The 16,373-nt window shown below is 38.0% G+C and overlaps 1 protein-coding gene across 1 annotated transcript; it reads right to left on the reverse strand.

Annotated features, from left to right (window-relative positions):
* Nucleotides 1-44: 44 nt before the first annotated feature.
* On the reverse strand, nucleotides 45-13,932 carry LOC140928595 (TBC1 domain family member 7-like). The gene is made up of 8 exons (XM_073378367.1): nucleotides 13,810-13,932; nucleotides 13,580-13,660; nucleotides 11,979-12,163; nucleotides 9,892-10,032; nucleotides 9,024-9,118; nucleotides 7,401-7,451; nucleotides 5,131-5,260; nucleotides 45-1,786 (listed from the first exon to the last, which is right to left on the reverse strand). The coding sequence occupies exons 1-8, from the start codon at nucleotides 13,919-13,921 to the stop codon at nucleotides 1,685-1,687; spliced, it is 897 nt and encodes a 298-aa protein (XP_073234468.1). The 5' UTR covers nucleotides 13,922-13,932; the 3' UTR covers nucleotides 45-1,684.
* Between the last annotated feature and the right edge of the window lie 2,441 nt (nucleotides 13,933-16,373).

A 16,373-nucleotide genomic window follows, 5' to 3' on the forward strand; every position in this document is an offset into this window, starting at 1 on the left:
CGGACTATATAAATGAAAAGCTAGGAGAGGGAGAGATAATAATCTTTCCTTACAAAATTGTCTTTATTCCAAACAATTATAAAATTTGTGCATTAAATATGTCCAGTTTGCTACTATTCAGATGCAAATGATGTACTCCATCTGGCAAGTGTCAAGTGGCTAGCGCTTGGAGGTTCAATAAATTACGTAAATGATCTTGGTCACGCTCCAAGTAGAATTCTGCGAAACAGGGCGTGACGGCGTTAAAGACGCGCCCATTTCTTGTTAATACCTGCGCAAATTTATGAGTTCAAAAAAAGATAGGATATAAATGAAACGGGATTTCCTTCAGTTTGGAAGAACAAGGAAAGTTACACGTCTAAATTTTGTGTCTGAATCCTTTGATAGATAGTTCAACAGGAAGATGGCCACGGGGAGAAATAATGGATAACATATTCATATTGTTTGCATGAAAGATTATTTCAATATCACAGTCTCGTATTTCATGATTGCTCACGTAATCGAATACAAAGTTCTAATAACCTCTACTAACTTTGCCTTCCGCAGAGCCACTTCGTTTATATTTATTAAAGTCAAAAATAAAAAATTGCACATAACACATGCTCCAGTACAACAAAGACGTATTCCTTAGTTCCAAGACCGCATGTATTACAAGAGAAAACGGAAGGTACTCAATTATGATTGCAATTAGCGAGACAACCTCTCGGAAAAAGCGGATTGTTTGTGTTCCGGTTAGTTCACGGTTTAAAGATTGATTTCTTCCGGTCTGGTCACGAATTTGTGTTCAGTTGTTTACTTTTTTATCCTGTTTGGTCATATTATAACTTTGTCTTTTACCGGTAAAAGTATGCTAAAGACCTCCTGTTTTGTTATGTTTTCCACAAAATTTCAGTTTCTTGTTTCCTCTTTTTCGTGTTTATTTCCGTACTGTCCTCTTCCGCTTTTGTCACGAAAATTTTGTTTGGTCTTCCAATTTGTCACGAAAATCCCACTCGACTTCCGGTTGACAAGTAGTGAATTTCCGTTGCCAAAAAGTTGCGGCAATTTTTTTGGTCAAGTGACAATTTTTCATCACTTTAAGAAACTTTAAGTGACAAGAATTGCTTTCTATCAAAACGTTCCTGTTAGTTCACACCACAAGGAATATAACTGACATACCCGTAGGCTAAAAAATAAATTGCTTTATATATTTAAACATCAATTCTCGTTTATATTGTTCGTTCACTACGCCTAGTAATAAATGACCTATGTACATGTATTACAAAACTTGTTCTCTTTTGTCACGTGAAAACTATTCTTGCACCCTAGATGCTCCAATTTGCAGCCTTATCTTTGAAGGCGGTCATTACTTCACTGCTGAGCACAAATTTGATTTGCAGTAGCCGGCGAATCTATCATAGGCTAGATTTGCGGAGATCTGCAGCCATTTGTAAAGGTTGTGTTCATGGATAACATAATCATACCACTATCAGGCATTTCAGAGAGCTTGCGAATTTCTCATCTGCGATGCCAGATTTTTGAGCGCCCGATGTAATTCATGTAATGTCGAGGATGAAAACACCGAACGCTTATTGCTTCTCTGATCTAACACCGCCAAATGAGCTCTGATTCCAATAGTCCCACTGGCACATGTTTGACGGTGTCATCATTATTAAGAGAAGCACTGAGGATGTAGTTGAACCATTCAGTGTACTGTAGGTGCATCAGAGATCACGGTAGCTCCATGTTTATCCCACAGCTCCATAGCTTTACTGACAATTCTGACAAAACTGTCTTCAGGTACGGGCTGGGGATAAAAATTCAAAAATTCATTGGTTTCTTAGCCTGCGAATGGCAGACGTTTCACCTCGCCCATCGCCGCTGAGGGACGTTTCGCAGGCTATTGATTTCTGGGATCGGTAGCCACGAAGACAGCTTAGAAACACGTCATGCTAAGCTGAAAAATAGCTTTCAGGACATGGATTTCAAACATAGCGAACAAGGAATGCCTTTTATAATAACGACCGCGCCTGACCATTAGATTATCGGTTTCATAACTGTCAAATGTCGCGCTCTATTCAGTAATTAAGGCCTGTTTTAAACGTCGTGCTACTGCCGAGCTAAGCTGGCTCGACTGTAGCTCGACTGCAGCACGATATTAGCAGGACTTGGTTTCAGACGTCGAATTTAATTCACACAATAACAGTCGAATGGAACGGCTGTTGCCAAAAACAAAACACAAAAATAAAGAAACTGTTTAGCAAACTTTTAAATATATTCTAAAGTATTTATAATGTTATTCATGAATTGAGTTCGGCACGGCGGTAGCACGACGTTTGAAACCAAGTCGAGCTACTGCCGTGTATCACGGCAAGGATTGCCGTGCTACACGGCAGTAGCACGACTTGGTTTCAAACGTCGCGCCACTGCCGTGCTAAAGTCGAATTTAATTCGATCAATAGAGTTCGGCACGGCAGAAGCACGACCTTTGAAACGGGCCTAAGGTGTTTCGATACAATTTTTCAGAGGCCCTACCGATATTTTTCAGTCGCCTTAAAAGTGTTTTTTTCCTAGTCCGATCGCTATAAAATTTTCACCAGTAATTGGCTATAGATTGAAATTTGTGAAATAAAGAGGATATTACACAGTGGCGCGAAGATATGAATTTTATTTTCGAGTGGCAAAACAATATTTTACGAACGAGCGCAGCGAGTGAGTAAAATATCGTTTTTGCCACGAGGACATTACTAGTACATTACAGCAGGGACCGCGGAGCAAGGTGAAAAGTGGGAGGGCTGACAATTGAAAATGATTTTTTCATATTGAAAATCAAAAAAAGGAATAAAATCATAGTATTTGATTTGTTTCTGTTGCGTGAATCCAGTATCTGTTGCTCTTTATAGGTCGGCATTAGTGAAGATACCGAAATTCTTCATACGATTTTCATTCCGTCCAGCAAATGTGTATGCTAAATTACAGGATTGCTGACAATAAGTAGAATATTATAAATAGAATAAATATATAACCCATCACCAAAAATCCAATTACACTTAACGAATATCAGTCAGAAACAACTCGCACTTCCAAAAAATGAAACTTTTAACAATATATTGAAATGTTTACTGGTCAAACTCAAACTCACCGTTTTCACTGCAAGTAGTTGTCGTCTTTTCTGTAGACTACGAGTAGTCCCCATTTTTCTTCAGGGATGGTAGAGCGAGCGAAACGCGAGCGCGCGTGAAAATCACCCCACGCGAGAAAAGGCAACACGCGTTTCGCTCGCTCTACTATCCCTGAGGAAAAATGGGGGACTACTCGTAGTCTATCTTTTCTGCAGAGCTTACAGACTTTGACGAAGTCCCAGCTAACTCTAATAAACGACCAACATACACGGTCAGTTCAGATTCAATGCAAGAAAAGACGCGATTACAATTTTAGTATAGAAAATACTACACTGAAGTGATCCGAAAAATTTCTAACTATGGCCGTTCACTGTTCAAGTAATGTAATTCTTCTTGCCATCGAATATTTCATTGATTCGAAAGGAGAAAGACAAAATATAAAACTTTTATCAAGTCAAAACAACTACTCACCTTCGTTTGACTTGAAAAAGCTAGTAATTTTCCTCATTTCGTCTGATAAAACTGATAAAAAACTCTGCCGGAGCTGAAAGTACAAAACACGCTGCCGAACGAAGCCAAAGGGTGGCCAAGGCATGGCGTTTGATCAAGGGGCAAGTCGGCCCCAGAGGACAATTACTGCGAAAAGCACAGGAGACCCACAAAATGCCTGGCGTTTGAAATTAAAGAAAATGCAGAGAATATAGCGGGATATAGACGGAAAAAACTTGTTCCAAGTCTTTTTTTTATTTTAATTTTTTTTCTTTTCAGCGCAAAAAGTGGGGGCGGGGGCGCAAAAAAGTGGTGGGGCCGCGGCCCTACCAGCCCCTCCCCCTCCGCGGTCCCTGTACAGTGTGAGTATTGTCAATGTTTCACATTCAAAGATGCGATAAATTCAAACTAAAATGTACTAGTCATGGAGGTATGTATAGTGCGCATTATTTTCGAAAAATTAGCATAACGTCAGAACAGTGAATATTGTAACGCAGATTTTTGACAGGTTCGTAGGATAGGTTTGTCTTGAAATTTCAAGGTGTTGCAGCACAGGTAGCCCAGGCTCGAAATATGAGCATCAGCGAGCATCGCCATTGTTGCGTAACATTCAAAATATAAGGATTTGTATGGGAAAAAAAACCTATCGTTTCTGTAACCTACGAAAGTGAATGGATTTCAATAAAAAACAGCTTACCTTACTTAAAATGTGTGTTACGTCTCTCCTGTGTGGTCCACGGGCCAATTTATGGCCGTTTTATAGGTTTTTATGTAAGCTGTTTTCTCTCTATATAAAGGTAAAACTTTACATAGAGAGAAAACTGATGCTCATATTTCGAGCTTGGGCTACCTGTGGTTGCAGGGAATCAATCTCAATAAAAGTTTCAGACATTATTGTATACAGTATGAAGATTATCTGAAGAGATTTTTAAAAAATCCGTTGGAGTCGTTTCAGAGATCTACAAAAAAGCGCTAAAAGTCCAAATTTTGAATGAAGTTGCACTTAGACAGGTGGTGGGAAAACGGTTTAGTTTTTAAGATCGCAAGAAAGAAAACACACCAAAATTTCTTAGCATTGAAATATGATATTAAGCAGCATTCTGACGCTACTTAAGAATAATTAGAGTCATTTATAACGTTTTCTTTGAATAATTTATCACGGCTATTGAAAATTTAAGGTTTGAAATATATTTTCGTTTTAGTCGAATTCAAACATACAGAAGTTTTTACTTCTTACGGAGGTTATTTGCTAAACACCAAACTTTAAGTTCCTAGTGTTGGATTTTCAGTAGCTGGCCTAGATCACACAAAATTCGGCTTTTATCAGTTTAAAAGTTTTTTGTTTACTGCTGTCATAGTAATATCGATTTTACGTAAAACTACATTTTCACAAATTTCAATCTATAGCCATTTACTGGTGAAAATTTTATAGCGATCGGACTAGGAAAAAACCACATTTAAGGCGACTGAAAAATATCGGTATGGCCTCTGAAAAACTGTATCAAAACACCTTAAGTCTTTCTGGTGAATCGTTCTGTACCTTACTGAGAAACGTGTTCACTCCCTGGGCTGACTTTTCCATAAGCAGGGGATGCCTGAAGACCAGCAGCAGACTAACAGCGACAAAAACAAGTATCTTACTAGAGCCACAAACTACTTTGTCCCAGATCCTGCGGGCGAGGGGAGGAAAAAAGTTAGGGGCCTTAAAAAACTAACATGAAATAAGACGGCAACGTTAACGAAAACGTCAGAAAACAATAGGTTTAGTGAGTAAAAAAACACACAACAACTCTGCACAGACACACCCTGCATCTACGAGCAGTGGTCTTCTCGCCCCGGGGCGAAAAAACAAACCAACTACGAAAATGACAAGGGACGCGAACGACTTCCATGCAAGAGAGAGAAACCTCTGCTCGAAGGGTAGCACAGACATAACACATTTCTGTACAGTGTAAATTACTTTGCCATCCTCTGTCAAATTAGCAGTAGGAAGCTTAAAACAAGGGTCACCCTCCCAGCCGATAAGAAAAAAGGTTACCCCTTTTTCCAAGTCACGAGCGCTCGTGTATGTTCTGAATGTCTCGCCTCGACCCAATGGAGCTGGCTAAGCGAACCGAAGTGTCAGATGTGGAGAAAAGTTGGCCCGGCTAGGAGGGTGACCCTGCCATCGAAAAAGGGTGACCCGTGTAGGTGGTCAGCCTTCCAGCAGAGCCAACTTGTTGTTTCTCATGTAAACGGTTCGCCAAGTTTTGTAAGGAAATGTACCGCAGAAAAAGTTGGCACGCCCTGGGAAACATGGTTAGGTGAGTGACCTTTCTGCCCGGGACCAGTTTAATTAAATTAGCAACACAACAACTTTTGATAATTAGGTTGAGCATGATCGTCTCAGTGAAAGTCGTCCCAAATAGGACTGTTGTTGACTGTCACTGACGTTTCGACAACCTGTGCGGTAGTTATCTTTAGAGTCGTTAGGACCTTTGATCCTATTCAGCACTACACTCACCAGGACGATCATTCCGAACCTATTTATAAAATGGCTACTGGGTTCAAACCTTTCACACAACAACGTTTGCACGTGAATCGCGCTTTTTTGTACATTTCTTTTGCTTATTTTCCAGACTTAAAATAAATGAAACGAGTTAAGATAATCTGGAAAAACTTTGAAAGTACGCGAAGTCAATTTTCAGCGATTGCGTCATTGCGCCATTGGCGTCACCTTTATCCAGATCGTGTTGTAAGCTCCCGGTTAAGAGGGAGCGACCAACCCCATAGACGGCGACAGCAGCGAAAACGTCACCAAAAATGTGAATTTGGCGGTATCTTTTAAACTTCATTGCTATAGAGAGAAGTGTGACGTCACATTACCATGGTAGCAAAATTTCTGGATCACAACAGTAGGGAGATTGAGCAACGACGACGGCGACGGCAACGAGAACGGCATAAAAAGGAATAGAGTTATATTAGCAAAACAACAACTTTGCACGTGCATCACGCTTTTTTGTACATTTCTTAGTCGTGGTTGCACGACTGCGACATGAAACTTCCTAATTTCCTGCGCCCGCTTCATGGAGTAGGTGAAAAAAACACAAAAAGGTTCTTTTTCTTTTTCTAAACTTAGATAAGGTCCTTTCGGATTCACCACCTGAAAATTTTGCCAACATTTGACAAATTAAATGAAATTGAATAAGATCGATGAAGTTTGAAACAGTGCGTATTCACTTTTTAAGTGATGCTTTAAATTTGTTGTCATCAAGAAAATTTGCTACCACTGCAACGTGACGTAACGACTTCTCCTCTCTACTGTTGTGAACCGGAGCCCATGTTTAGGAGCTGAATTCTGTAGGACCGTATCCAACTCCCAGCGCAAAAATAAAATCGCTGTCTTGTGTTGAAGTCCTCCATAAAACGTGAAATTAGAAAATTTCAAGTCGAAGTAGTGCAATGACAGAAAAGAAATGTACCAAAAAGGGTGATCACAGGCAAAGTTGTTAGTTTACTTGATAACTGAAACGTTCCTGTAAAAAAGAAACAAAAATCTGTATGTGATTGCCCCAACAGTCCTGATTCCCCAAAGGTCCTTTAAGTTCTGGTTTTGGAATCCGTCTATTCTACTTTTCTTTCATATATCAGTATATTTTTTTCTTGGGGGAGAGTTGGAGGGGGAGCACTAACCTTGTTTGATATTTTAGCCTCATGGGGGCGCTAATTGAAAAATCTACACTAACTGAACATAAAGTATACTTTGTAGACTATATAATTAAGGTAGTCCTGGAAAGAGTTAACATTTTTTTTTCACATATTCTGACTGACCTTTCCATGCATGAATCAGGAATATCTTCAGCAAAACCACTTTCAAACCACCTTGAAATAAGTAAGACAGAATATAGGGTACAATGGAAGACGCTGTAGTACAACAGGCTTATTTTACTATTAAAAATTAAACTAGCCTAAAATTGACCATTAGAACCAGATACATTTATCAACACTATTACCGGTATGTGCAATAATGGACAAGTCTTATCTAGAACACAATAATGTGGAGACAAAATTTCTTTAAAACTGGACAGTCCACTCGGATCCAGTAGCAACTATTTCAATTTAAAATGGACAAGACAGTCCATCAAGGATGAGCAAACGTCCCTAGTTTATTTTGTTATGGGTCTCTAAATTATTCCATCTTACATTCGGCAACTGAACTAATTAAGGGGCACCCTTCTTTCTAACCACTGAAAACAGCCGTTTCTCCTTGCTCCTTGCCGCATGGGATATTCAACAGCGAAACGTCCCAAGCAACGAGAAGCAAGTAGAAAGGGCTGTTTTCGCAGACTATTATTAACCAATTTCAGACCAAATTAAAACGTGATTTTCCCTCCCTATTTCCGGACTGGACTACTGTTGTAATGATGCAAAATAAGAGGAATACCTAATTCCAGACCCTGGTTCCAAAAAGCAGAAAAAACCTTATCCTATTTCATTCAAACTTAAATGGCTAAAAACTTTACACCATCTCGGACCAAAGCAGGCAAAATAACACACACTTTAGTGCCCCAAATACATACAAGGGAGTATCCCTCCCCTAGGAATAATATGTCTAACACACAAAATATGTTTAACATTGTCATAGCACAACGAAGGTAAGATGATGGCTAAGATCTGAAACATGATTATAGTACATAGCCATGCCCATTGTAGAGGTAGTCTTAAAATAAGCTCTATTCTTTAAAATTATAGGATAGTTGGGGTTAAGTATAGCTTGTTTTTCTTCTGACAGTTGATAATCAAATTATGTTCAATCATGTGCAATCAGTTTTTTTCCTCTGGACATACAGAATACTGCTTATGCATGTAACACAAAATCAATACGCCATTTGCACTAAAAGGTCATGTGACATTGTTTTTATGAAAATCAAAGCAATATGATTTTGCCTTCGAAAAATAATTAGCAGGTCATGTCTTAACCAAATAATAGTGATTTGGTTTTTCAAACCCGCACCATTTTCTTAAAATGAGCAAGTTCAAAGCTGGTCACATGACCAAACTGTGATTTTTAAAATTATGAATTACCTCTTTCTGAACACAAATTTTGCACTTAAACTTCAAGGAAAATGTTTAAAAGATGATGTGGTATTGTTACAGCACATCTGAGAGTAACTATCAAATGTTTAATAAAATATAGGCAAAACATAGTTTTGGCCGCCATGTTGGAGGGTAAGAGTATGCCCTCCAACATGGTGGCCAATGCAAATGATACTACTTTGTTGAAAAATCAAAGTGCCATAAAATATCTCCCTTAAATGTGTTTTATTTTGAATTTTGGGTGTAAGATAATAATTATTTTTATGAGCTCTGTCAATTTTTAGTATCAACAAGATTCCAACTCATTGTTTAAAGGAAGCAATGGCCTCTTAGTGCAAGTGGCCTATTCATTGTAACCTTTTAAGAGGTATGATCTCAAATGCTCCAATATTAAAGAGATGCTTGTAAAGTTGTAAATCCTCAGTTTGAAGATAATACTGAATCAACTTTGCCTGCAAAATTTCAAATAGATGTGTTAGGTAGATGTTTCAAGTTGACATACATGTGCAGCTACAATAAAAGTCAAGCCACACTAGCTTTCTGCACACCTAGATAAAATCATTTTATTACCACAGACAACAGGTATCTTTAGTCCTGTCAAAATAAAAAACCTTTGCAGTTGTGTACTGTAGTTCGAATAATAAATTATTTAAGATTTTTTTCTCCTTTTTAAGACCTCTTTATGATAACCAGGGTTAATACTCTTTTGAGCTTATCAATTTTCATGCTGCGACTTTCAAAAATTTTCCAAACTTTCCTTGTTTTATAATACACAATATTTTTTGACCTAACTCAATACAACAGACACAAACTCTGGTCTCCACCAAAATGTTTGCCATTTTGTGCTGTCTAATAACTTGTCTCTACCTTTGTCCTTTGCATGTTAGTGGCTAACATGCAAGCAAGCTCTCAACGCATGAGGGTAAAAAGGGGCTGCCTCCTGCTCAGGTGCTTTGTTTTTGACATGGTTTTGCAAAGAGGCAAGCACAAAACACCAGTGACTGGTGAAGAAGCGCAAGGGAACATGGGAAGGGTAAAGAAGGGAGGCGACATCTTGCACATTTTCTCCTTCCCACCTTCCTTTGCACAAAAATTTTCACCTCAGAGCTTTCTCACTTTCCTCATACCCCTAGGCCCCAGTTAAGAGCCCACTCACTGACGAACACTGCCCTAAAAGCGTAATGAAAGTGGAATAGTGATCATTACTCAGTACTTAAAATATTACCAGTTTATCTAATTGGGCAGCTGATTGGTCCAGACATTTCATAAATTTGACAGACAACCAGTAAAGATCAACCTCATCCTCAAACATATCCATGAAGACCTGCACAACAGCTCTCATGGCCTCTGCTTTCCTTTCAAGTTTCTATAGTAAAAAGAGTTAGTAATGTTACAAGTATACACACAAAAAATAGAGATCGAGGTCATTGCAGCCATTCAGTCATAGGTACAAAGAATGCATGCTGGAGTGCAAGAAATGCACAGAAGCAAGACAAACAAAGAGTTTACGATATTAATTAAAATGGTATTTTCCTTTTTCGTCTTTTTACAATGGGTTTCTTGCTCTCCAACATAGTGCAGTCTTTGCCCGCAAATCCATACAAAACAGTAGCAGTATGGGAAAAATAAGCTATCAACATTGTCTTGGCACAAGTGTGTAACAATGAAAAGAACCTGGTCAGCGGTCAGCGAGCATGATGGCCGCGTTTTTGTTGGCTCTGCCAACTTGACATAATTTCTCACGTAAATCTTACTTTTACTTTTACAAACTAATCAAACAAGTAACAAACAATGTCTTCAAAAAGAGGAAAGCAAAAAGAAGTTGTGGAAGAAGATTTTGAGGCGTTTGTATGCCACCGGTTGAGTTCAATAAGTGACGACCTAAAAGAAATGAAAGGAACTCAAGTCAAGATTCAGAGAGACATTGAATCTCTTCAGGGTCAAATCAAGGAAAATGAAAGCTGGATTTCAAAACTGAAGGAATCTTTGGATACAAAGCTGGAGGTATTAACAGGAATCAATAACTCCACACTACACATCCTTAGGCCTTCTGAAATTTCCTGATATTGTTAAACTGAACACATGTATGCTTTTTTATGAACTTCTGAAAAGTTTCCTAATATACCTGTTTCATCGGTATCTGAACTACATAATTACAGTACCCGCAGTGCATCATCCAATCAAGTTGCAATACCTATATTTCGAACTAATCTTAGCAGATTTTGCCCCAGCATTATTGGAAGTTTCTTTTAGAACGATATTCCGCAATCCATTAGAGACAAACCATCTAAAAAAATGTTTAAAAAAGCACTTTTACACTGGTACCTGGCTCAATACTAATGAATCAATATCCCTTTTACAACTTTCTGAGCTATTTTGTCATTTTTCCTTTACTTTTTTATTAATAATCTTAAGTCCTTTGTTATACATAACTTTAAGGGGCACAATATTAGTTTATCTAGATGTGCCCCTCTCCTCTCCTTCCAATATACAATGTAATTCATTTTCAGTGTTGTAATTTCTATTTTACGCGTTTATTTCCTTTGTAAATCTTTATCTGTTACTATATTATTTTTTTTCAGTTATATTTACATAACTATGTATCAGCTAGGAATTGGAGGAATAAATAAATAAAAAATAAAATAAATAAAAAATACCTAATAGGATTCAAACCAACATGACATCCCAAAGAGTGGATAGGGTCCCACCCAGTTTTTAGCAGTTCATAACTTCAAGTTCCTATTTAGGACTCAAGAGCTTTTTCTCTGTCCAAAGTTTGTGTAATGATGAGTTTCATCTTTCTACTAATTATTGTAATTTAGACTTTTTGGTAATTAAACCAGCAGGACTGGATTGAATGCTCTCTTGTGTAGATCTTTCAGTGACATTTTGATGGTACTAATTTCACAGAAACGCATCTTGCACCATATGACACTCCCGAAGAATTTCTCACCCCATTACCCCCAGATTGCTACCCAACATCAATACATTTGACTAGCACAGTGGTGAGAGCAGGGGTCTTTGCATTTTCTTTATAAAATAATGACTGATGAGCAGAAGTTTCTCTGTTATTCTTAAAGAAAATGTTCATACTAAGCCAAGGATTCCATCTCAAGTGATGGAATTATACGTTTCTGGGAAACTGCCCACCTACCCCTCCCCTAAGCCAACATTTTACCCTAAGTGAGAAGTGAGTGTTAATGTTGGCTTACGGGTGGGGTAGGCGGGCAGTTTCCCAGAAACGTAAAATGACCCCAAGAGACCTTCCCGATCCATCACTAGTAGCTTCATAGGTTTAATGAACATGATTACCTTGGGTAGGTTGACGAACCTCAAGGCTCCTTCCTCTAACAGGTACATCATGGATAACTGGAAGGAAAGCTCATCTTCATCAGATATCTTCCTCATGACTATCAAGGCATGCTTGAGGTCATTAACGTGTTCACGACGCTGCTGAATGACAAACTGGTGGGCGTCACGATAGGGAGGAATGACACCTGTTTTTCACAAAAATAACACTGTATCATGCACCACTGAACTTTGAATCATAAGCAATGGTGGATCCAGCCTTTCCAATAAGAGGGGGGGGGGAGCAGGCCCCTCCCCTGGATCTGCCACTGATATATGATAATTCAGTATTTGTGTGAGAAAAGCAGAGTTCTCTCTTCATTGATTCATACGAAAGTTCTGAAGCTTGGAGTCAGAATATCCGTCATTGGTGACTTGTCATTTCGCCTATGAGTCGTTAAGCTAACATCGTGTTCGCTAATGTCTTATGTTGTTCTGCTTAAGAAATGAAACGAGCACTGTGCATGTATATACCTCGTTCTCTCAGCAATGATATGAAAAAAGTGTGATATGCATGTTTAGTATTCACCAAATCAGTGGATAGCAATTTTTGCGTGTTCTGATTGGCTCCCGTAACTCAGAATATCCTTGGATATTCACTGTTTTGGAACGGGATTTAAAATAGCTTCTCATTTTACGACAGTTTAACTGAAGCAACTGCACCAAAAAATTCCAAGAAAGAGACAAAATTTGGCTTGTCGCTGTTTACTGCTTGGTAAAAAAAAGTTTCTCACTGAATTTGCAACAAAATCGTGAGAAAAAATGATCCCGAAACACTGTCAGTCGAAACGTGCGCAAACAAACTCTAACAAAGTGACGTCTTCTATTTACAAAAAGTTCCTTTTTGATTTTTATCCAACTGATTTGGTAAATACTAAAACAACTATCCCCCTCAGGGTCGGTTCATAGTGCTAGATATAAACCTCAACGCTTCGTGTCCCGGTATATATCCAGCACTATTCACCTTCCCTTATGGGGATAGTTGTATAATATACCTCATTCTTTAGCCACTGATCAGGCAAAAGCAGGTAGGGACCTGACCTAACACTTAATCAAAATAACTTAAAATGTTAGCAAACAGGACATTGACGAAAAGACTCGTAGGTGAAACGACCATAAACCCCACCAACTGGCTGTGCAGAAAAGCATCTCATAACATCCTGATACTGAAATTAAGAACACACCAGTTTGAATATTCAGCTGCTATATTCTGCTAAATCTTACGTAAGTATTTGCTTAGATTGGGGCAGCCTTTTTTAATGATGCCTGAATTTGAGTCCAGCATGACCATGAACAGTGTGACTGGGAAAACCGTGAGCACTGGAAATATCTCAGGAATGTTTACTGTGTTATGACCAGTCAGAGCAAAGATCAGGACAAGCGAATTGGCCACAAAACCACAGACTAATTCACGGCCTTGCTTGCAGTTTAGTTTTCTCATGCCTGATTGGCTTTTCTCTTGCAAGACAATAACATCCCAGAAATATTTCTGGTGCTCACGTTTTCCCGGTTTGACTGTAACTTATAAAGCTTCGTGAACCAATCGAGTAAAGCAACTTACTTACCTAAAATTACTTTCCACACGTGAGTTCTGTATATAGCGGGCAAGCTAAACCGTGTACTAAACGTCGAAATTCGCTTCACGTCTGCAAAAATTAAAAGGCAATAAGTACCCTCTTCTAGGCGTTTCAGCAGGCTAGTCTGAAACAAGCTAGACAAAATTAAGCTGAATCAAGGGACGTAAATAGCCTTGATTTCTTAAAGACATCATTGATCTTAGAGAATATTTAATCACCTATGGGATCATCCTTCAGTAAAATTTCCAGTGCTTTTCTCTGCTCTACGTTTCGAAGCCCCAAAGTGTCATAGTAAAGAGTGCGAAAATTTCGCCCGTCTTTGTCCGCCATTTTGAAAGGTATATTTTACGGTTATGTAAGGCTCATGAAATGTGACGCGATGACAAGGTTAGAAATTAGAAAAACACAATATTCAAGCGAAAGACAAGCGAAAGAAGTCTATTGGCAAGAAGAATGGTTTTTTTTGTTATTGTTATTGTTTTGTTTTGTTTTGTTTTTTTGCCGTAATATAAAGAGTAGTGTATTGCTAAATGTTTTAACGCTTATAGAGACGATTTGCCCAAAAATCCACTGCCCAAGAATGTGATTGGTCCACTTTTGGTCGACCTGCGTCACTCAAATACGTCTTTGCTTTAACGTAACTCCCTAACAACGCAAAATTTGATCGTTAAATAATTGAATGAAACAAAGACATTTTTCGTACCATACCGGGTTAATTTGGCTTCCTACATGAGTTCTTTTTTGTTTTAATGAACTGATAGCCCCCTAGAAGTATGTACCATCCAGTAGGCCAAATCATATAGTGGTCAAACGTCAATCTTCACATGCGACAAATTGGAGAACAATTTATTTTCAGCTCATAAGTATCAGATTCGTCATATTTACGTGAAGTGGAAAGATCTTGTACGTAAACGTTAGTAATGACCTGTCCCGGTCACGGGTCGAATTGACTGTGAGTACCACATTCCGAATGTGGTAGGCAAAGTCAAAAGTGGCACAAGAAAGTGGCACTTTCTTGTACTTATTTTTCTCTTTTTTGTCAACGTTCATCTAGGGTTGAATTAATTTTTTTTTACTCCCTTAGCTTTCCCTTAGCTATTGTACATTTTTCCTCGAAAATAAGAACCTAAATAGCCTAAGCATGTGCTAACGATGAACTACCATTTACATAAGAACCTGTTTAGGCTAACTTGGAAAAATCTAGGTTCTTAGTCGAGGCGGTTTACAGTTTAAAATCGTATTTTCTTCAGAATTTTTTTGTAGGAAACGAACATCTTGTTTCAGTTATAAAGATCTCAGTTAGCCTTTAAAGCAAACAATTTTGAACTCAGTTTGAACACACGGTAACCCTCGCGACCCGCAACATTTTATTTAAAAGCTTTCCTTTCGATTGAAATTACAATACTTGATACGTAAGATTATAAGCTCTGTCGCGAGAGCCCTCTTTCGTTTAACCGTTGATTAAATTAAATTAAACGAGATACTTCCCTTTGACTAATGTGCCCTCTGTCTGTTTAGTATCGCATTGAAGAAAATTAAAATCCAAAGAATATTTAATTTAAATTACCAAAAAAATTACATGTAGTTTCGTTGCATATTATCATATTTAATCATATTTGAACTATAAATGCGAATTTAAGGAGCAGAGTGAAACAGCCTAAGATGGAAATGGATTGTTAGCGTCAGAAACTGTTAGGGGACATTTTAGAACTGACAGTTTCTAAAAATTACACTAGCTGGGTACAACTAATGTCTATTCATTTTTATTTCCTTTTTTATGTCAAAAGTGACAGTACAATTTAACTTGGAAATCAATTGCTTTGCAGAGTTTTGTCAAACAACAGGCAACATTTTGTTAATTAGAACTTTTTTCTACATCTTCTTCCGTCAGCACCCACCAAAACATAAACACTGAAAAAAAAAATAACTCTTTTATTCACCAGATTGATTCTCCTTCTGGATATCTAATGAACTATTTAGGAGCTATTTTTGAGGTCGCTTGGCCTCTGTAAAATATAAGATTTCAAGAAAAACGCTTTTACTAAGACATTCAAATTTAGGGTTTTAAAATAATATAATAAAATAATAGGACAAAAATATATTAACAGCCTTCTTGTCTAAGATATCTGAGCAACGATGAGGAACGACTTAATTTAGAAATGCGATTTTTTTTTCCGTTTTGAGGAGGCTTAACAGTACCATGTTGGCACAGTTGGATTGCCGGACTTAACGAAACGTTTGCTGACAAGACAATAACTTAATCTTGTTTACTTATGGAAACTGAAGAAGGAAAATCAATTGTCTGACTGTGGGCTGACAAATTGTTATACTTATATTTTTATCCAGAGGAGTTTAGCTCATCTGGAGTGCACGTAACGTTTTATAAGGAAGAGAAATGAAACAGAAAATAAGTAGATTAAAGAGAGGTGCCCCAAGCGCCAACATTGGTCTTGAAAAGATCAGAACGTACGCTTTTAATAAAAGGCCGGTGGACTACGAAGAAGAACCCGGGCAAAAAAGTTTACTACAGGGTATGAACTTTAAAGTCGCTAAAAATGCACATGAGCTAACCTTCAGGGTTTGTCTTTAAATAAACTTGAATATTAGGAACAAGATTTTCGCCTGTCTTGATGATAAATCATTTAACCAAGACCAGTTGAAATACCGTCTACAAATTTGTCTTATTTTGGTTCGATTTCTTGTGTTATGGTGCTAACAAATTCTATCGCTCTGTTTTTACGAAGCCACGTTCAAATTGTCGTTACCCCTTTAGGGAGATATT

Source organism: Porites lutea, chromosome 2 (assembly GCF_958299795.1).
Source record: "Porites lutea chromosome 2, jaPorLute2.1, whole genome shotgun sequence".
Lineage (NCBI taxonomy): Eukaryota > Metazoa > Cnidaria > Anthozoa > Scleractinia > Poritidae > Porites > Porites lutea.

Bases quoted from the DNA above. Each gene is read 5' to 3' on its own strand.
- LOC140928595 (XM_073378367.1), bottom strand. From the start codon at position 13,921: ATGGCGGACAAAGACGGGCGAAATTTTCGCACTCTTTACTATGACACT. The intron at 10,033-11,978 runs GTAATCATGTTC...TTTTTACTATAG, and splicing joins GGTTCGTCAACCTACCCAAG to AAACTTGAAAGGAAAGCAGA. The intron at 5,261-7,400 runs GTCAGTCAGAAT...CCTCGCCCGCAG, and splicing joins CCTGATTCATGCATGGAAAG to GATCTGGGACAAAGTAGTTT.